The following is a 22,267-nucleotide window of genomic DNA, read 5'->3' as shown; positions in this document are numbered from 1 at the left end:
AATATAGATGCCTGCTTCCTCCTGATTGGAGGTTGAAAGTTTAAGACTATCTAGGAAAACTACTGAACTCAAACAATGTTCCCCGAATGTAGTTTTATTGGTCGATAATAATCTAGATTTTGTCTTTTCAGTAAAGCACCCGGAATGTTGCTTTTCTAGCTCTCACTTGGATGTAGAGTCACAGGACTTAAAAGGTAATGAGGAGACAATGTGGGTTGATACTCTCATAGAAATTGCATAGTCCTAAACATGGACTGGATCGTGCATAGCAAGTCATTTAATTCTTTGTCAAAACGACTCGAGAATAGTCACAAACTACACAAAAAAATCCCTAAAAGCATTCTTAATCTGCATTTCATCCTCCCAACACCAACTACTGGTCTCTAAAGTTGTATTTTGTTAATCATGGTCACAATTTTCAGCATGGATTACATTTTAAGTAAGGTGTCACCAGTTGCCTAGCCCTGACTGGATGGGTGGGTGGGGGATTGTCAGAAAATTATCCAAATAACATCTGGCAATGAGTGACATAATTTGCTAGCATCTCCTGCAAAGACAAACTTCTGGCCAAATATATATCAAGGTAACTAAATACAGCAATTTATTGATATACATATCACTAACAACTTGGTTAAAAGATCAAGATTAAGTACCAAACAAGAATAGGTTTTAGAATTTATTTATGACAACTAGTTAGTTGATTCAATTGTCTCTTCAAGCCATGCCTTTTAATAGACAAATACGAATCTTTTTGAACCCTGTGAAAGGAAAAGCATCTACTTTAACCAAAAGTGGCACTTAATCACTAAGATATTAATTAAAATAAAGGAGATGGAGGAGGAGGAGTTCTGCTCTGCTACCCTGCTTAGGATTAAGAAAGCCACAGAAGGGTGCCTGGTTGGCTCAGTAGGCAGAGCGTGCGACTCTTGATCTTAGGGTTGTGAGTTCGAGTCCCATGTTGGGTGTGGAGATTACTTAAAAATAAAATCTTAAAAGGGGCGCCTGGGTGAATCATTTGTTAAGCCTCTGCCTTTGGCTCAGGTCATGATCCCAGGGTCCTGGGATCCAGCCCTGCAGCGGGCTTCCTGCTCGGCGGGAAGCGTGCTTCTCCCTCTCCCACTCCCTCTGCTTGTGTTCCTTCTCTTGCTGTGTCTCTCTCTGTCAAATAAACAAGTAAAATCTTTGAAAAAAAAAAAAAAATCTTAAAAAAAAAAAAAGTCAGAGAATATCCTCACAGTGAGAAAAAGCTGGAAAAATCAAAAAAGAAAAAGAAAATCATTCCTTACTTTGAATCCAAAAATCTATATACTTGCAACCATAGGACTGTACATTTTATTTATTTATTTTTAATTCATTATTTTTGACTTCTTTTTTAGATTTATTTATTATTTTAGCGAGAAAGAGAGAGAGTGCACATGCATGAGTGCAGGGGAAAAGGGCTACAGGGCAGAGGGAGATGGAGAAGGAGAGAATCTCAAGTAGACTCCCTGCTGAGCACCAAGTCCGAGGCTGGCTGGATCCTGCAACGATGTGATAAGACCTGAGCCCAAATCAAGAGTCCAACGCTTAACAGACTGAGGCACCCAGCCACCTCATTTAATTTTTTTAAAGTTTATTTGTAATCTCTATACCCAATATGGGGCTCGAACTCAGTGACCCGGAGACCAAGAGTCACATGCTCTACTGACCGGGCCAGGCAGGCACCCCTGAATTGCACACTTTAAAAGGGTGAAATGTATTTCTGTGAATTATATCTCAATAAAGCTGTTATTTTTTAAAAGAAAATAAAAAATCTGAAGTCACAAGGCACGAGACAAACTGAATTCCAGAAGGCGATAAACCACTCTCAGGAGAGGCAGACACAAATTATTTCCCCTTTGACAGAACACGGGAGGAAAAGGCAAGAACAAGAAAATAGCTGAAATTTTACAGAATTTTTAAAGGCTAAGTCACTGGGAACAAAATGGTCTAGCTCTTTTCCATGTGTTTCCTTCAAGTTCTCAGGAGAAAAATCGGGAGTAGGGGAAAGAAATATGAACAAGAGCCCATCAGTGGTGAGCAGGCACAAAACCCACTTGCTTTCTGGGACCATTCTTTAGCATTCAAAGCAAAAGCCAGAAGCTGCTGGGGGAAGGACCCAAAGGCTGTATTGCTACAAAGCATTGGTTTGCCACTGCTAGGGGAGAGGGCAAGAATGCTGAGAAATAAAGTATCATTCCTGAGTTCCTTGTGAATGTACAACAGTGTTCAGTGGTATAAGAGCTGCATATGAAGATAGGCCCAGGAGACTCTAAATGGCAGTTTGCCAAGCAAGTTCTATAGTGCATTTTTTCTTAGAACATTCAAGCAAGTTATAGGCATGTATTTTGGTGTTAAAGGATTTAAATACTAAAAAATATTTAAGATATTTGAAATTTATGGAAATGAAGGTTTATCTTTCTAAAAGACAGAGTGGGGACACCTGGGTGGCTCAGTCGTTAAGCGTCTGCCTTCCGCTCAGGTCATGATCCCGGAATCCTGGGATGGAGCCCCACATCAAGCTCCCTGCTCCACGGGAAGCCTGCTTCTCCCTCTCCCACTCCCCCTGCTTGTGTTCCTGCTCTCGCTGTCAAATAAATAAATAAAATCTTAAAAAAAAAAAAAAAAAGACAGAGTAGGTCTGGCCACAACCTGATGGGATGACAGCAGGGAAAGAAGGCAGACAAGGAGACCTGCCACACCACCCCTTGGTCATTCTTTTCCCCTATATGTCCGGGGACCAGCAAAGGTCCAGAGTGCATTTATTTTTTACTTCCATGATGGAATCACAAAAGATCATCCCCCAAGAAAAGAGATGATGGCATGAACATTTAGGAATCTTAGAGGAGTTAAAACCTTGAAGAAGAATCAATCCTGGAACAGTTTAGAATTGGATTTTCTTAAGTTTTCAGCCATCAGTACAAGTTAGGGTAAAAAATAAAACAGTAGACCATCAACAAAATGGAAGTTTAAAAGAAAAGTAATAAATATTAAAAAGTACATTAGTCAGATGCAGAAAAAGGTCTGTACTATTGATATAAATGAGTCACAAAGTACTAGCTTTCTTTTGAAGTGACTTGGTTATAGTACCAGAACCCAGACTGCATACCAAATGGCAAAGCCCCCTAATACATATGGAACATTGATCAGCCTTTTCTCTTTAAGAGTATGAACATCTGCAGCTTCTAAGTACAGCACTGGAGATTCTGGGCTGGCACTCCTTTGAGAAACTGACATCAAGGCATGGAGAATGGTACCTCAGCTATCTTTGGTGATAAAAAAGAGACTATGGAAGTTTGTTTGCGATCTACTTCCTGTTCTCCACACCCCCACTCCCCCCAAAGGAGTAAATGAATTGAAATTAACACAGAGAAGGTTTCATATTGTTTTTTTGGTGAAAACAGGTGACTTGGGACACTCCAGCGGGCTAAAACAAATGCCATTTACTAAGCAAAAATTTCCCAAAATTTAACTGAAGGTTTGGTATTATACTGGGCACTGCGACCTATGCCTTCTTTTTGGTCATAATCTGGAATTCAGAATAGGTTTAAATCTTTCCTCCTCACTGAGAAAAAAGCTCTCAGTAAATTAATCAGTCAGTATTAAGTTTTGAGTATCTACCTTGTAGCTGATAGCTAAAGTTAATTCTCTACAGAAACCAATTCTTCCTAAGTCAATTCAGTCATTTGAATTATTCTTTAAAAAGTCTTTATCTTTCAAAAGCATTTCCAAAGCATTCATTTGCCTGTAGCTCCATTCTAGACGCTTACCTCAGATTATCAGCTTTTCTAAAACTCTTCCCTTCCCCTTCAGAAAAGCCATGAGATTTTGGAGGATAGCATTCCAAGTACAGTCAATAGCAAGTGCAAGTGCAAACAGCAAGTGAGTGGAAAGAGCTTGTGTCTAAGGAATGGAGACAGAGACGTGGCCATGTGGCTGGATATGGTGACCAAAGTGGGGGAGAGAAACAGGTACCAGCCCCTTTGGGATCTTGGTAAGGGGTCTGGATTTTTATTCCAAATAAATTTTTGGAAGTATTGGAAAATTTCATTTACTAGAGTTATATGAAACTGAATGAGTGAACATTATATAAACTATCGAAATGGTCTTAAGATTGTTTCAAACTCAAGAAGGATAAAAAATAACACAATCCTCTCGTTCTTTCTGCCATTTCTCATATCTTCTTATAGTAAGCATGGTATTTTCATTTTGATCTCACTCAGAGTTACGGTGAAGGCTTATTTTTCTATCACATCCTTTCTCTAACGTAAAAACTCAGTATGAGGAAATTAAAGTATAAAAAGCTCAGTAAACTTCCACCAATTTAAGGAATGGAGGGCAAGTCTGATTAACAAAGTAAAATGGAAATAAATTTTGTGTAAAGATACTGACATATGGTTTCAACCACATTCACAACAGAATTTGCCTGCAACTTAACTTAGATATTTTAGAAGCCCTCTGAGCAGGGGTCAAGTAAAAAGTAAAAATTTCTCCAAAGAAATCCTTTTTAAGTGTCAAAAAATGCTAGGTAGCCCCAGAAGAGACTAACGTGTCTGCCAGAATCTGATGACTTGAGCATTCTGAATTCATGTTAGTAATATACCCATACAATATACTTATACTTAAACAAAAACACACCTCTGCATGTAGAGGCAGGGATAAATGTAGAGGCAGGAATTAAAGCAAGGGTTATCAATGACACTACCACTTCTTTCTTTCTTTTTTTTTTAAAGATTTTATTTATTTATTTGAGAGAGAGAGTGAGAGAGAGCATGAGAGAAGAGAGGGTCAGAGGGAGAAGCAGACTCCCCATGAGCGGGGAGCCCAATGTGGGACTCGATCCTGGGACTCCAGGATCACGACCTGAGCTGAAGGCAGTTGCTTAACCAACTGAGCCACCCAGGCACCCAACACTACCATTTCTTAAAATAAATCAGCATTTTATGAGAGCTGACAGAAAGTTAACTTTGACAATAATATCAAGGATCTTAATAAATAAATGAGAAAAGACACGTCAATGACTAAAGCAAGACTGTAAAACAAAAAAGCCAGAGAGAAATATCTTAACTGGTTTATGATATACTCCCACAAATCCACTAATATTCCACCTTCTTGAAAGACATCAGCACTTCCTACCCCTTCTGAAACAGCAATGATAACAGCAACAACCATCTGCCTGCTACATAGGACAGAAAGACATTTTTCTTCTACTTGGAGTCGCACTGAGGTGGCTTTTTGAAAAGAAAGGAAGAGACAGAATTAACTAGTAGAGAAAAAAATTACATAATCATTAATATGGAACAGACCATTATACTGAAAAAAAAGGAGGACAGAAGAAAAAAAACTGCAAGAGTTAAACACATGAGAAATAGAAAAGTCTAAATTCTATTTGTACTGAAGATATGAGAGAATCTAGCCTAGGCAAGAAGAGGAGGATTTTAATAATGGAAAGGTGGCTACAGGAGACTGCAAAATGCCCCCCTCTTGCACTAGAAGAAGAGAGAGCTATGATAGGGCATGGATCAGTACAGTATAACCTGCCTGAGGAAGTATTTTCTTAGATAAACTCAAGGTCAGATATACCCTTATGTTTCTCTAAAGATAGGGAAAACTCTGAAAACATATTAACTTGAACTTTTAAAAGAAAATGTAAGTAGTTTAGGCCCAAAGGAATAAGAATTTACTACCTACCACTGACTTAAGATAATAAAGAAATTAGATTTTCTTAAAAAAAATCTTAGCAATAGAAACAAAACACTATTATTTATTTACATATGTATCTATGTCCTACTCATCCATTTTTATTCATTGTAACAAATGTCAATTTAGAAAATGTCACTTTTGCTTATAGAAGTAAGATCAAATTGAATAAAGGATCCTGGTACAATTGGAAAAAGAATGGTACATGGGGTTTGGGAAATAGCAGGAGTTAGAGATGCTTCCCTTCTTATTTTATACAGTGTATAACTGTGGCCTCGAACATTTCTCCTAACAATTTTGACCTTGTTTTTTCCATCTAAACAGATATAATGATATTGTCTTACTGGTCTCATAGAGGCAATGTGTATAAAAAATGCCATGTAAATTTTAAGTTCCGTTAAAGGAGTTCAAAGTGGTAAACTTTAGGATTCAGTTTAGTATAGTTTCAGACTGGGTTTATATTTATTTCCTAAATAGAAACATTAACTAATCTGAAGGCTAAAATTGCTCAGTGGTCATTTTAGCTAACTTGATCTCTGTTGATTGTTAATAATGTTACAGTTCAATGGAAAATATCACATCATGCTTGGGGAAGTTATTCTAGATGTAATTAGAGGGCATATGCTACAAGGGTAGGAATTACGCCAGAAAGGTGTAAATGTAAACTGACTTTTTACTTTAAAGACACTAATAGAGGGCGCCTGGGTGGCTCAGTTGATTGTGCGTCTCCCTTCGGCTCGGTTCATGATCCCGGAGTCCGGGGATGGAGTCCCGGGATCGAGCCCCGGGATCAAGCCCCGCATGGGGCTCCCTGCTCCGTGGGAAGCCTGTTTCTCCCTCCCCACTCCTCCTGCTTGTGTTCCCTCTCTCGCTGTCTCTGTCAATTAAATAAATAAAATCTTAAAAAAAAAAAAAAAGACAGTAATAGAAAATAATTTAACCCTTTACTAAAAATCTCTAAAATCTATAAAGAAAAGTGGCATGAGGGAAAAAAAATTCTTAGTAGGAGAAACAAATTCATTTCATTGTTGTTTTATTATGGGGGGAGAGGTGGAATACATGAAGAAGCATTAAAATCAACCATTTTTAAATTTAAAAAAATTTTGGGACGCCTGGGTGGCTTGGTCGGTTAAGCGTCTGCCTTTGGCTTAGGTCATGATCCCAGAGTCCTGGGATCGAGTCCCTCATTGGGTTCCTTGCTCAGCGGGGAGCCTGCTTCTCCCTCTGCCTGCCGCTCTCCCTGCTTGTGCTCCCTCTCTCTGTGACAAATAAATAAATAAAATCTTCAAAAAAAAATTAAAAAAATTTTTTAAATTGTCATAAAATACTTATAGTTGTCATGAATGACTGCTCAAGGTGATATAATAGTGATTAAAAAAAAAAAAGAGAGAGAAACTTCCATGCAGTTAAATGGATGTCTCCCCTTATCCCAATTTAATTAAAAGTTACATCCTGCTACTGAGAGCTTATGAATGCCACATCTTCTCCTATAGGCCAATTGAAAAACTAGTGCTTTTTAATACTAAGGTGTAACCCAGTGATTAAAGATGTTTGTCTTGCTATTTTATATCTCTTTTAAAAATCAGGGAGATCTGACTATATAGTTTTATAGACATATCTCACCAATACTTGAGGATTAAATTTAAGTTAAACCTTTATGAACAAGGTTCAGAGAAGATACAAAGTAAACAGGACAATCCCAACCCTTAAGTGGCATTTATTCCAGCAAGGAAGACAGATTTCTGAACAACTGTAATTGAAAAGCCAAATAAAATAGTATATTAAGAGAGCTCTGAAGAGGTTATTAATTCTGATAGGTGGCATCTGGGAAGCTTTTGTGGAAAATGTGCCATTTAAGCAATATCTTGAGGGGTATGTTATTTACACAGGTAGACCGGTGGGGCTGGCATTCCTGGTTGATGAAGCAGAGTCCTGAAATTACCTAATACATTTGAGTAAATGTGAGGCAAGTAGTGTTTTCACCAGAGTGCATCCTCTACAAGGGCAGGGACTGTGGCCTATTTCATCCACTGCTAGAACAACAGCATTTAGAACACGGTCTGGGGGGCGCCTGGGTGGCTCAGATGGTTAAGCGTCTGCCTTCGGCTCAGGTCATGATCCCAGGGTCCTGGGATCGAGCCCCACATCGGGCTCCCTGCTCGGTGGGGAGCCTGCTTCTCCCTCTCCTCCTGCTCCCCCTGCTTGTGCTCTCTCACTCTCTCTGTCAAATAAATAAATAAAATCTTTAAAAAAAAAAAAAAAAGAACACGGTCTGGTGCAAGATAAGTATTTATTCAATAAATGAATGAACTGGACACTGGGTAACTGAAAGATAAACGACACTGGAAATGCAGGCTTAGCTCAGAAAATCTTAAGAATATGTAGATGATATGGAACACTACATCAAAAACTAATGATGTAAGGTATGGTGATTAACATAACATAATAAAATAAAATTAAAAAAATTTTTTATCTTGTAGTATTTCAAACATATAGAAAAATAAAGAGGGGTGCCTGGGTGGCTCAGGCCTTGGGCATCTGCCTTCGGCTCAGGTCATGATCCCGGGGTCCTGGGATCGAGCCCCGCATCGGGCTCCCTGCTTGGAGGGAAGCCCACTTCTCCCTCTCCCACTCCCCCCTGCTTGTGTTCCCTCTCTCGCTTTGTCTCTCTGTCAAATAAATAAATAAAATCTTAAAAAAAAAAAAAAAGAAAAAAAGAAAAAGAAAGAAAACAATAAAATGAAAAAAAAATAAAATAAATAAGTCATGGGGATGAAAAGTGTGGCATAGGTAATATAGTCAATAATATTGTAATAACTTTGTATGGTGAGAGATGGTGACTACACTTACAGTACTGAGCATTTTGTAATGTATATAATTGTTGAATCACTACAATGTATACCTAAAACTACTATAATATTGTGTGTCACTTGGACTTCAATCAAAAACAAAGGAACAACAACAACAAAAAAGAATATGTAGATGATAAAGACCACAGCAGGGGTTAGCAGAATAAAATAATCTGCTATATGTTTTAACATTAAAATATCAAATTATATTAATATTAAAATTCTGGAGGCAATGTCAATTGATTGGAGAGGTAAGTCCACAGGCAAGGTAAGATAAAGGGCATGAGGATTACAAAGAAAGGTATGAAAATGGGGCTCAGAAGTGGAACTGACAGGAGTTAAAGAAGATCCTAGGAATTTCCAGATTGAGTGACCAGAAGAATGGTGGTGCTATTACATAAGAAAACAAGCAAATCACAAATTTTAGGAGAGAAAGAAATTTAAGTTCAGTTTTAGGCACATTCAACTTAAGGTGTTGACTGGAAATCCATATGGAGAAGTTTAACATAAGGAGAGTAGAACTGGGATTCAGAGGTAAGCCAGGATGAAAGCTATAGCTGAACTCAATCAACAGGTATTTATTCTGACTGCCTGCTCTGCACCAGTACCAATATTTGAGCTATCTGTAGCGGCAGTAGTTCTGAGAGTGCACAGCCTAGATGAGGGAATGACCTTGAGAAACTTATATATACCCAGTGAAAAGAGAAGAGGGTAAAGGGCCACTGGATGAAATTAAGGTAGAATGATGAGATCAAGGAAACATTTTTATTTATTTATTTAATTTATTATTATTTTTTAGAAGATTTTATTTATTTATTTGAGAAAGAGAGAGTGCGCGAGAGCGAGAGAACACAAGCAGGGGGAGCGGCAGAGGGAGAAGGAGAAGCAGACACCCTGCTGAGCAGGGAGCCCAATGTAGGGCTCTATCCCAGGACCCCAGGATCATGACCTGAGCCAAAGGCAGTCGCTTAACCGACTGAGTCACCCAGGCACTCCCATTTTTATTTATTTTTTAAAAGGTTTACTTTCTTTCCTTCAAATCGGGGGGTGGGGGGGCAGGGACAGATGGAGAGAGGGAGAATCCCTGAGCGTGGAGCCTGATGCAGGCCCTGAGATCATGACCCAAGCCAAAACTGGTCGGGTCCTTAACTGACTGAGCTACCCAGGCACCCAAGGGAACATTTTTTAAAGAAGAAAGCTAAAGAAAGGAAGGTATACAAGCTATTAAACTCTCAAGAATCTTTCCTAATCTGTAGTTCCCTTCTGAGTACAAATAAAAAAAATCAAAGAAGTGTTAAATAGGAATCAAGCTTTTCAAAAAGAAAACTGGGAACACATACAAATCTCACAAATGTCACAAGGAAACAGTGAGGTCTAGAAGAAAATGGAAGAAGAAATATGGTTCTAGACTTAAATCTACTATGGTAACCTGAAGTGAATCATTTAGACTTTATATATGTCCAGTTACTCACACAGAAATAGGAATTTTAAAAAAATGGAGTTTTGGGGAAAATACCAACATGAACTTATCAATATATTGAATACTACTGAAGAATATTTAAATATAAGACATAATTCCTGCCCTCAAAGAAGTGACAAAGTCAATTTGAACTCAAATCATACAAAAGTATTTAACTAAATGCTTTACTGAGTGTCAAATGAAAGAGTAAATACCAAAGAATATAATCCATATATGAGTTACCATGAATGCACATCAGGAGAGCATATGCCATACTAGTTCTCCAGTTTGAGGGTCCTTCCCTCATGGACTTGAGTTGAGATCCTATTGACTTTAAGCTGAGTTCACTTAAACATAGATTACATTTTTTTCCAGTACCATAATGCAACTTAATTGGTTTAAATTACATTTTCCAGAAGCTAGATTGAAACTCTGATGAATGAAGAGAAATTCTTTGATAAAATACAACCAATAACAAATAAGGAAAAAACTACCAAGCTGTGGCAGAGTGGGTGACTTAACCTTTTGGGTGTATGATTCTCCCAGGAGGAATTCTTGGAGGGAGAATAAGGACCAAGGGCATAAATCTCTTCAAGAGTTCCAATACACAATGGCAAAGCACCTTTCAGGAATGGACACCAATTCATATTCTTAAAAGTATCTGAAAAAGTTCTTGTCCTTGATGGAAGATGAAAGGTGTACTATTACTTTTGCTCAAAGTTGTTCCATTTGATCTTTGGACTTCTTTCTAGAAATGCCTGTTACTGATAATGTAGAGTTCATTATATATAAAAGAGAGATAGCTTGTCACCACTGCAAAGGAACATCACCCACACCAACTTCATGCTTCCATACTATTAGAGCATAAAATTGTGATGAAATGGCTGACTGCAAATTCAACCTGTCTTCCTGCTATCTGGCAAATCTTTTCTTGTTGATCCTCTAGCCATGATTCTCAGCAGCAGCCTATTGTAAATCTCCTGTTTTCCCTAAACTCCAATCCTAGCCTGAATCTCTTCCCTATACAGACCTGTCAGACCCTGAGCATCCACAACAGAGCAATTCCCAGAGTCTAGAATAAGAGTAAGGCATATGAGAAGCTGAGTAACTTACTACTAGACTGGCATGGCACTCCTTAAAAAGGCACACATCAGGCACATTTGGTTTAAAACCCCATCTTGCTTCTTGTTCACTACGTGGTCCTGCACAAATGAGTCTTTCTATGATACAGTTTCCTCATGAACAGAACAGCATTTAATAGCTACTTCACAGGGTTGACATAAAGCAAGGACCTAAGGCAAGGCATGGCATATGGCTGGCACTCAGTAACTGCTAGCTTCTTTCCGTAATTCCACATCGGTCTGCTCTTTGCCAGAGTTTGTCAACTTTAGGTGGATTTTTACACAGCTATATTTATCATCTTTTCTCCACTTCAGTCCCATAGACAATGAGGAGACATCAATAGATCTTTATCACTACAAAGTTAATGTTCCCCACAACTTAGCTCCACCTCACCTCTTTAAATCCATCTCATACTCCTCTTCCAAAAATCTTTCTACCTTAGCCAGATTAGATTTAATTAACTTTCCTGACACCTTGAATACTTAGATCCATATGCATTTTTCCTCCCATTTCCACAACTCTCCAATTGCCCAAATCCATTTCACTGTTAATACACAGTATTATTATTGTTATTTGCAACCTTTATTGAGTGCTTTCTATGTGGCAGATACTAAGTGTATTACGTGCAATATCTACTTCACAATATCTCTTCACAAGCCCCACAAGATGAATATCTGAGATAAGAACATATATTTGCCTTTTTTCTCTAGACTCTATGCTCTTTTATGACATGAGCCATGCCTTGCATTTTTTCCTTTGTATGATTATCTAGTTAAGCAGGAATTCAACGAATATATACATATATATGAACTGACTGCAATTTCACATTTTGTTTCACTGCCATAATACTCACTTTCATCAAATCTATCACCCCCTCAGACTATAAAGTTAGTAAGAAAGTGTGATGTGATTTAATAAGAAACACATATTTGGTCTTTGTCCTTGCACTAGCTCCTAAAGTCCTAAGTGTTCAGAGCTATAAAAAGTGTTTTTTGACATGTTAATGAGGTGACTTGTGGAAAGCACCTAAGTGACCTAAGGATGTGAGGGATGGTTGCCAGTGGAGCCAACCATGTGATTAGAGGGTTAGAATTTTCAGCAGCCCCCCACCCCCGCCCCCCCACCTAGGAGGAGAGAGAGGATGGAGACTGAGTTCAGTTACCAAAGGTCAATGTCATGTCTAAGTAATGAAGCCTCCACAAAAATCCCAAAAGGACAAGGTCTGGAGAGCTTCCAGGCTGATGAACCAGAATGCGTCCATGTGCTGTCTTGCTGGGCCCCAAACTCTACAGGGACAGAAGCTCCTTTGCTTGGAGTCTCATCCCCTGCATGTATCTCTTCATCTGCTATTGATTTATATTCTTTGATAGCCTTTGTAGTAAACTGGTAATGTAGTGAGTAAACTGGTTTCCTAGAGGGAGCTACTCTGGCAAATTAATGAAATCCAAGGTGGGCGGGGGGTGGGGGGTCATGGAAACCTCTGATTTATAGTCAGTGGGTCAGAAGCACAGGTAACAACTTGGACTTGCAATTGTCATCTGAAGCGGAGGACAGTTCTGTGGGACTGAGCCCTCAATCTGTGGAATCTGATACTATCTCTGGGGAGATAAGTGTCAGAATTGAGTTGAACTGTAGGACACCCAGCTGGTGTCGGAGAATCGCTTAGTGGTTTGGGGAAAAAAACACATGCTGCAAGTGGTGTCAGAATCTTAAAAGATCACCTAAATTTTAGAGATGTAGTATTTCTGGGACTGCATCTATCTGCAGACATACAGTAAAGATTCTATGTATAGAGTAATAGCAATGGCTGAAGCAGTAGCGTTTGATATAAAGAAATCCTTGGGGACACTAGGATTATGTCAGTTTGATCATTCTTGATTAAGGCCACTGTGAGCAACAGTGAAAAAACTCAAAGCAGTAAAAAATTATGAGTAAGTACAAGCAAACAAAAACAAAACACATAAAATGACTGCAAATTCATCCTTGTTTTGTAGATTACTTAAGACACTACAATAGGAAAAGAGGAAAGACTTAAGAAGTCCTGTTTCTTTACTGGGTTTGCTGCCACAGTAAAAGCATAACTTCTCTGACATATAAGGCAACATCCAACAATATCCTTTCTCCCTATGTGAGAAATAACCATTTGGGGTGTTTACAAAATATAATATGCTTCAGGAGACTTCCTTAAATGCTATGACTATGATAGAATTTATTTTCTTCTTCGATGTCTTGAGAATTTAGCAGAAAACAATGAAATCACAGCTCTCTGTCATAACATTATCTAGCCAAATCCAAAGACACAAGGAACACTTAAAGGTACCACTAAAAGAGGAGCAAGTCATTTTCAAGTAATAGTTGAGATTAAATCACAAATAATGGAAAAGTGCATATTTATAAACAAAACTATTAACTTCAAAAAATGAGCCAGTTTCTGTTCCACTCATGAAAACAGAAATTTTCACAATTGTGTATGTTGTTACCTTTTTTAAAGACCAAAAATGCTGAGATTTTCAAATTAGCTTGCTTATGATTAAAGCTGAAAATGAGAAAGGCTACTATGATCAAACCATATGCTGAATTCATAAAGGGGAATAAAAGAAGTGCTAGTGCATAGCACATTCCAGTGAAGAGGAGAGAAAAAAAGTTAATCAATTCAACTCAATTTTAGCTGAGGGCATTTTTCCACGACTGCTGAACCCTAGCATGTGCCAGGCAGCTAAAATTATACTAAAATGTGTAAGCTCTGTTGTTATTTTAGAGATAATCCAGGAAGTAAAACAAAGCCAAAAATTCTCACCACATTTTTAACGTGAAACGCTTTAATCTTCAATCAAGTGTATCCTTATCTTCTAAGATCTTTATATATTGTCTCTTTTGTGTATGTTTGAAAGTTTACAGAGTAACAACTGAGAACAAACAAAAAATAATAACAAAAGTGATTTTACACATATTTCCAAGACATTATTCATCCTCTAAAACCATTCTTACCAGTCTCTGTTTCTGAAGTTCTTCTCTAAGTAGTCTATCTTCTGGTAAAACGTCACATAACAAAAAGTAATTGTCTTGTTCTTCTGTTGAGAGATTAGGAAAATAAATAAGAAATGATATTTATCATTTTTTTCCAGAAGGATTTATTCCTTTAAAAAACACATATATGTATGTCCATTAGGATCTCTCCTCTGGTATATAGTTCTGTTTAGCTTTATTGAAGTTAGGCAACATAAACAGAGTAATTTAATTTTAGCTATCATGAAAGTGAGAGAATTCTAATTTAAGAAAGTAAGATTATTCATTTGAATTTTGGGATTGTAGGGAAAATATGGTAGCTAAGATGTATACTTACCAAGTGGAGCTGTGGAATTGATTCTTATCACACTACAAAAATCTGTAATGGGCTGTTCAGTGAACCTTTTCCTCCAGTATAAAATGTACCTTAGAATAATCAAAAAGAAAGGACAGTAAGACTCAATATACTGCTTACTGTAGAGTGATAAGGTTTTATAAGACCATTTAATTATCCCAAAACAATAAATCAAATGTTGACTGAGAACTGCTAGAAAATTTGTAAATGGAAAGGCAGTAGAGCATTGTAGAAATATGAAATAAATATTTAATGAAATGAAATTACTCTGCAAAGGCATGGACATGATTAAACTTTACTATCCCTAAATTCAATAAACAGACACATGAGGAAGTTAAAATGAATTATTTTTATGTGATAATGAAGTTTTTCTGAAATCACATCTAAGTTTATGTGAATTTAAAATGCAACAATGATTAAATAGGCTTTATCACACATTTTCCAATAAATTGAAAGCTGGGTGATTATCTTACACATAAAAAGAACTGAATGCAAAAAAATATGCAATGAGACATCAGTCTAAATTCAATACCTACATGACAAGACAGAAAAATTTTGTATGTGCACACTGTGTCTGAAAGGAGGCAGATTTTTGGAAAAACAGCCAAGCTTACAATTCTTGTATCTAATGAGTGGAGTTAGAAGCAGCACCCTGGGTAAATTTTAAAGCATAGCATAACACCTAGACCTGCACTGTCTGATGAAAGGAGTAAGATGTCAGGATTCAACAACCTGTTCATTTTCCCGTTTATCTAACAAGATTTATATTGGCAATTGCAATCTCATTTATAAATGGTACCAAGAAAAGAAGGTAGCCTCCTTCATGGGGAGAAGGGACATGGAAAGGTTGACATTTATTAGGCTATATGGCTGATACATAGAACAACCAAAAAACCCCAAAAAACTTATAGCAGAAAAAGAAAAACCCCTGAAAGGGATGGGACTTACTGAAATAGATTTAGTGAGAGACAGTAAAAATTTGGACATTTTAAATGGCTTGATATAGCAACAAGCAATGTTTTGTACATAGTAGGTTAGCAAGAAATGTTTTTAAGAGTAGAAGAGCATTTAAAGATTCCTGTAAGTTTCTCTAAGTAGCCTTCAACTCTCACTATTTTGTCTCCTTTTAATTCTTCTTTCCCTTTTTCTTAACATTAATGTCCCAACCCCATGGTGCTCTACAAAAAGGGCATTCATGTATTTGAAAAAAAAAATGTGCTGGGAGAGAGGTCTGAGAGAAAGAGAGAACTGTGACAGAGAAAAATATAAACAGATGACAAGACTGAGTTTAGACAAGGAAAAGAAGTAAAAGAATAACGTATAAAAATAAAACCATGCTTTAGTTCTTTCTTCTCATATACAACCACACTGTTGACCCGGATGGATAAATAAGGGGAGAACTCTTTCCTTATAGAATAGTGCTAGACCTTATCTTAAGAGATCTAAAAACGATGTATCTGAGGCTCCAGCTCACCCTCAAACCATAACCACTGACACCATGGCTAGCTTGTTGGCTTCCATATTAGAAGTGTCAGATGCAGAAGGCAAGTGCATATCGGATCCAACAACAGGAACAAAAAGAAGAAAAGTACCTACAAAAGGCAGAAACATTATTCTTTGGTCACAGAGGGCAGTGACAGCACTGTTTACTCCTCAGTATCTTACACAGCTACTCTCATTCTCCTCTTTTCCATTCCCCACTACTTAACCCCAGAGAGAAAAAGGGAGAAATAAAAGGCATGAGAAGACGTAAGAAAAAAAAAATGACACTCCCAGCCATTTTCCTTATTCTCCCCTCAGCATATTTTCTATTGCACAGTGGTGCCAGGGATGAAGGAACACAGGAGAACCTCTATTAGAGATGCCAGGAATAGAAGATGGATTGTTCTTCCAAACCATACTACATAGCCATCTATTTTCATGACTAATCAAATTCATACAGCAGAACTGGGTGCTGAGATAACAGACTTAAACAAACACCAGGACAGTCAAATTCGATAAGGAGTTTCATCATGAATACTGCTACAATAAACCATGGAGAGGTTCCTCACCCTGATTACCGTTCCATTGAAGACCATCTGGGGGATAGTCGATGTTAAGGGATCACTTAGTATGTCTCTTCTTCATGTTTTCTTACTACTCTAGTGTATTTAAAGCTACAGTTGTAATCACTCAATATTTAAAGGCAGCCAAGAAATGATATGTGATGTGAATTCTTTATTGGGAGGACAGTTATCAAAGCATTTCGTACTTAGTTAAAAAGCCATAAGAGTAATTATTAGGTCATTAGCAAATACTTTTTTCTTTTGGAAGAATTTCAATCATGTTTCACTGAATTGTTTCCCCCAAAAATTCTTCTAGTAATCTTGCCCGCCCATCCCCTCACTGTAATTGGTGTATTTACTGACAACGGCCTAAAGATTTGAGATATGGTTGTTAATTAAGTAGCACTGAATGAGTGGAATTTAATATAGAAAGGGGTAAGAATTAAGGAGTTAGCATTTATCTTCTGGAAAAATTTTATTTACTGAATAAAGCTAGCAAATGGTTCAGTATAAATAATGACGTTAAGTGGCTCAAAGGAAAGATTTTTATTTTTGTTTTATTCTGAGAAAGTTTTACTGTTAACTTTTTTCCAATAAAGAAAATGTTAAATATATTTAACATGAAAATTTATAGCTTCTTTCCAGTAAAGCACAAAGTCAGTCTATCTCATCTGTTATTTATCATCTTTATTACTTATTGTACTCAGAAGAAACAATTCCTCTCTGAGAAGTTATACACACACACACACACACACACGTAAATCTATACATACACAAACACATATACCCACCCCTGTGACTTTTCTGACGTTAGGAAAAAGTCCTGTAACATTGAGAAGATTCCAACTTAACTCTCAGAGTCAATGTTTGTATTCTTTTGGAGAGGAATTTTTAGTTTTCCTAAATAGTAGGAGGGTATTATCTACAGGAGACTGGATGTATTAAAAAGCACTTAAAAGCAAGAGTTTATCACATACATTCTTGGTCAATTTGAACTAACCACCAGAGGGAAGCTTACTGAGATGACGGCTGACAAGGAAAATTTGGGTTTCCAAATTTAAAGTACATGTTAACCGCACACTTTATTATATAGAAAGCACTTATATATATCAGCTATGTAGCTTTTGCTTTTTAATTAAAGCACCCATTTTATAGCATAACTGCATTTAGAGGGTGACTGATTCCAACATTTAATTATTGACTCCTGAGTCTGAGACCTAGTAAATAATTTGATTTTCCTGCCCACATACAGATGAGATTAATATCAAGGATACAAAAGAGAGGTTAGTATAAATATAGCTGCTTAGCTATCATACGTAAGCGCAAAAGGAAAATACAAACTCAAATTTAGATATTCCTCACAGACTTGAGGAGAAAGAAAAATCTCAATTATCACTGGCAGATCATCTTATTTTTTTCCAATTCCTGAGGGAGAATTTGCATTTACATGATAAAGCGAAGTAAAAGAATAGATTTACATCAAAGAAAAGCTGAGTGATACAACTTATCAAATAGCTCATTTGATAGTCCCATTAATGGTTACTTGATAAGAATTAGAATATCTCTAGCCTAAAAAGTATCTAAAACAAATCCAACAGACATGACTACATACAACTAGAAATCATGTATGAGAATACTCCCAAAATACACACATACACACACATACATATATATAAAAACACAAATATTTTAACGGAAAATAAAGATTAAGGAATGAGAAGGGGAAGTATGAAGTGCTTCCTCTGAAATTATGTAGTAATTGGTTTATTCTACCAGCTGGTAGCATATATCATTCATATAATTCTCCTTCACTGGTTCTATCTCTGCTTACTGACCAGGCAACACCAAAATTTACTAAAAAATCGCAATGCTGAGTGGATATAAGGGGCCATAATAATACAGAAAGCACTCAACAGACGTTCTGTATTAGTGCTAGGCAGTTGAGAGAAGGGTTAGAGAATAGCTAATATTACTCCTGTAGGCAACTTAAAAACAAACTCATTCTCGAAGTTTAGTGTATTCAGGATCCTAAATTCAATTTTCTCAAAAGTTATACTTGACAAATAATAATTAGGCATTCAGACAGCATAAATACCTATAGAGAACTCAAGCTATAGTTGTGGAAAACTAAGATTTCAAATATATATCTTTTGTAATCCAAATATAATGAAATTTTTGGCTACCATGTGGTGGATAGAAAAAATGTCCCAGACACTAGCTGGTGCTATACATGTCCTGTTTTACATAACACTCAACCATCTTATGCAAGATGGTGTTATCCCCTTTTACTGATGAGGAAACTGCTGCTTAGAGTGGTTTAAGTAGTTTGTTCGAAGTTACATGGTCAGGAATTCACCAAGTCTGCATTCACCCCTAGGCCTGCCTGGTTTCATAGTCTACTCTTAGTGATACAGCTTGCAAGACCCATCATAAGAAAGAAGTTGCTTGCTAGGAATGATGTGGCCTGGCAGACATAGAGTTTAGATGCAGAGATACTACAACATCTGGGCTACTGCAGTGTTTTGTAGGGAAATCAGGGCAGAGTATCTCAAAATGGGTCCTGGCCAGATATACCAAGATATATGCTTTCAGTAACTGTACAAAGCCAGTTAATTACCATGCTATTGTGTATATGGAAAATGCTTCCAAGTGTCAACTAATAACAACATGAACATAAGTGCTTCACTCCATCTGCTTAAGAAAAGGCATTTCTCTTGGACAATCAGTTCTAGGAATTAGGAATTACAAAACAATGAATATATATTACCTGTCTGTTGGTATGGATATTCTAAGTCAGGTGCTCTTAAATTGTAGTTCAGCTCACTTTGGGTCCTGGCTATATAAGGGAAGTTCCTACATTTCACACATGCCCATGGTTGGCATTTCCTCAACCACTCACCTCTATCTATCTGCTCTTCATCCTCTTCATCTTCTTCCTCTCAGTACCTCATGCACTGACCTCAACAGCTGTCTACTTATACCCCTTTGGCTTGTTGAATGACTTTTTTTTTCTTTCTGGTTCTCAACCTCATCATAGCACTTAAATGGAGAGTTCTTTGCACAATACCCTTTTGGCCTGACAGGTTCCAACCAAAGATCCCCATTCCCAACAATGCTTGAAAAAGAATATGAATGTTTATATTTGCATAGGAATAATTTTATATATAAACTTACCTATAAGTTATGCCTTTCCTTTATGGAATATTGAATTTAATTCTTTTATGGACAAAAACAAAATTTACCTTTGGAAATCAGCAACCAACTTGACATCAGCTATGACCATCTTATGTTCAATAATCATGTGCTTCAGAAGTTTGTCTTGTTCATCCATAGGAAAATGTTCTTCACAGAAAATACAAGGGACAGATGGAGAACCTTCTAAAGCGGTGGTGCCACCTGGACTTTCTGGCAGGGAAAGCGGCTCCAGGATACAATCCTTACTGTCTGGGAGAGAGAAAAAGAAAAAGCAAAAGCGGAAAAAAAAAAAAAAAGAAAAAGAAAAAGCTGAAATCAACTCTTTAGGATCATTTCTCACCTCCTGCATCCTAAAGATATTTACGTCTTTCCAAAATGAAAAATACACAGTGCCAGAGAGCAGGTACTTTATTATCATTTTAAATAGATTCTGCAACCTAGAGGCAGGGAGTGTTGCAAAGCAGCTCAAACTTCCCATTGCCGGCTTGAATGGGGGAAACCCATTTGTCAGAGCAGCTGTTCAAGCATTCTTGGACACTGGCCAATGGCAGCAATTCCGGGACTACTTGCCGGGGGACGGCTGCAACATGCTGGGTTAAGGTTCTATGGTGCAATTGTGACCTATGGCTGATAGTCATCACACTATGGGAAGTAAATGGTATATATTGAGGCTCCAGATGATACCAGGCCAGTCTTTTAAGCTGCTTCCTGTTGCACCTGCAAACTCTTTCCTGTTTCTGATTATTTGTCATGTGCAAAGAAGACAGCTCTCACATTGGGTTGACACAGCATGTGCTGGGTGGCCCAGGTGGCAATTTTTGATGTTGATTTATGTCTACCATTTGCTTGTTACACAATTACATACCATAATTCAAGTTCTTGTGAACAAAGAGATGAATGCTCAATTACTAGACATACATGGTAAACATTTTTCCTGCCGATACTATTCATTTTCCTAACATCATCTATGGTATCTTTAAGAGTTGAGCTGTGTAAGGTCTATAGTTCTGAATTCAGGCCTCAAACCACAGCCAGTTGTGTAAGGAGCCCTCTTCAGTCTTCCAAGGAGGAAGGCTGGACCTGTCACCTTATGCAAGCTACTGAGTAGTAAGTAGGCAACTAGGGTAAGACATTTAGTATCTGAGGAAGGGCAGAGAATCTTCTTCATAAAGACAGCTATTCCGGAAGCCTGGGTAGCGCAGTCGGTTAAGCATCCAACTCTTAGTTTCAGCTCAGGTCCTGATCTCAGGGTCGTGAGATCAAGTCCCATGTCTGGCTCCGCGCTCAGTGCAGAGTCTGCTTAAGACTCTTTCCCTATCCCTCTGCCCCTCCCCTCCATTCTCTCTCTCTTTCTTTCTCCCTCTCTAAAATAAATAAATCTTAAAGAAAAAAAAAAAAAAAGACAGTTATTCCACAGAAAAGTCTTTGGAATTAGCTTACTACTAATTTTATTTTCTTGTTTTTATCTTACTTTATTTCTAAAGGGCTTCTTAATTGCCTAATTCATGGATACAGTCACTGGTGCACTAAGGATCATGGCCTTAGCACTGGGTAAGCATTGATTCACTCCACAAAAATCAGCTGAGTAGCTACTGAGTGCTGTTCTTTTCTGCTTAACGTTGCATGATAGGATCCTTATTATCAAGGCTAATGTGCTTGCAACTTGTTTGACGGTACAAGTAAGTTGAAAGGATAGAGAGAGACAGAATGTATAGGGTTTGTGGGAGCATGGGTAGGAGAGTCACTTAACTGAGCTGGGGTGGGAAGGTGTCCCAAAGGACATGTCCTCTAATACATGACTCATAATACTCTGCTCATATTAAAGTATGCTATATTAAACTTCTTAGTTCCATAAAATTATTTAATACCAGAAAAGGTGAAAATAGGGTACACATAACAAAGTAGAGAGTATTTAAAATATACAAGCACTTCAAGAAGCACTATTAACAAAAGTGATGTGTTACCATTACATTTATTAAATTATACAATGGAAGCAAGGAGTTTTGGAGTTCTATAGTTCTTCAGTTGTAGTTAAATTCTGTAGGAACTTAAACCCTCATGTTAAAAATAGGATGGGGGAAGAGAGGTAATATACTTATGAAACTATATTTTACATTCATTAGAATGGGGCAACAAAAGACAACATATATTCTAAATAAAGGTACCATTAGTAAACATTACTGGCCATCTAGAAAATAACAGGTACCATCCTACACCCTTCTCCCCAAATTTGCATGATGTATGTGTAAATTCATTTTGCCTGACTACAGAAAACAATGTATTAATCATCACCAATAGCAAGAGCTAACATTCCTAAGTGTTTGATATTTGTAAATTACCAGCAAAGGGCTTCAGGTCACTTTCTCAATCATAGCTACCTTTTCCAGTTAGTACTATTATAATCCCCATCTTACAGATGAGACTACTGAGAGTTTTTTAACTTTTCTGTTAAATCAAGGGGCATAAACATAGTAATTTAAGACTAAATTCAAACACTACACTATTCTGCCCCCAGTTC

General features: G+C 37.4%; 1 protein-coding gene across 2 annotated transcripts in view; it reads right to left on the bottom strand.

The window, feature by feature from the left end:
* Positions 1–22,267, bottom strand: part of ZNF277 (zinc finger protein 277) — a 106,228-nt gene that overhangs the window by 29,148 nt on the left and 54,813 nt on the right. Inside the window, exons 2-4 of one of the 2 annotated variants that reach the window (XM_035020947.1) lie at positions 19,797–19,998; positions 14,492–14,580; positions 14,137–14,219 (exon numbers count right to left, since the gene is read on the bottom strand). In XM_035020947.1, the coding sequence (XP_034876838.1) occupies positions 14,137–14,219; positions 14,492–14,580; positions 19,797–19,998 (374 nt within the window). The remainder of the gene's footprint in view (positions 1–14,136; positions 14,220–14,491; positions 14,581–19,796; positions 19,999–22,267) is intronic. The other variant, XM_035020948.1, reaches the window with a different exon arrangement.

Source organism: Mirounga leonina, unplaced genomic scaffold (genome assembly GCF_011800145.1).
Source record: "Mirounga leonina isolate KUSES-001 unplaced genomic scaffold, KU_Mleo_1.0 Mir_174, whole genome shotgun sequence".
Lineage (NCBI taxonomy): Eukaryota > Metazoa > Chordata > Mammalia > Carnivora > Phocidae > Mirounga > Mirounga leonina.
The sequence above is the reverse complement of the archived record's forward strand: the minus strand, read 5'-3'. Positions and strand labels throughout refer to the sequence as shown.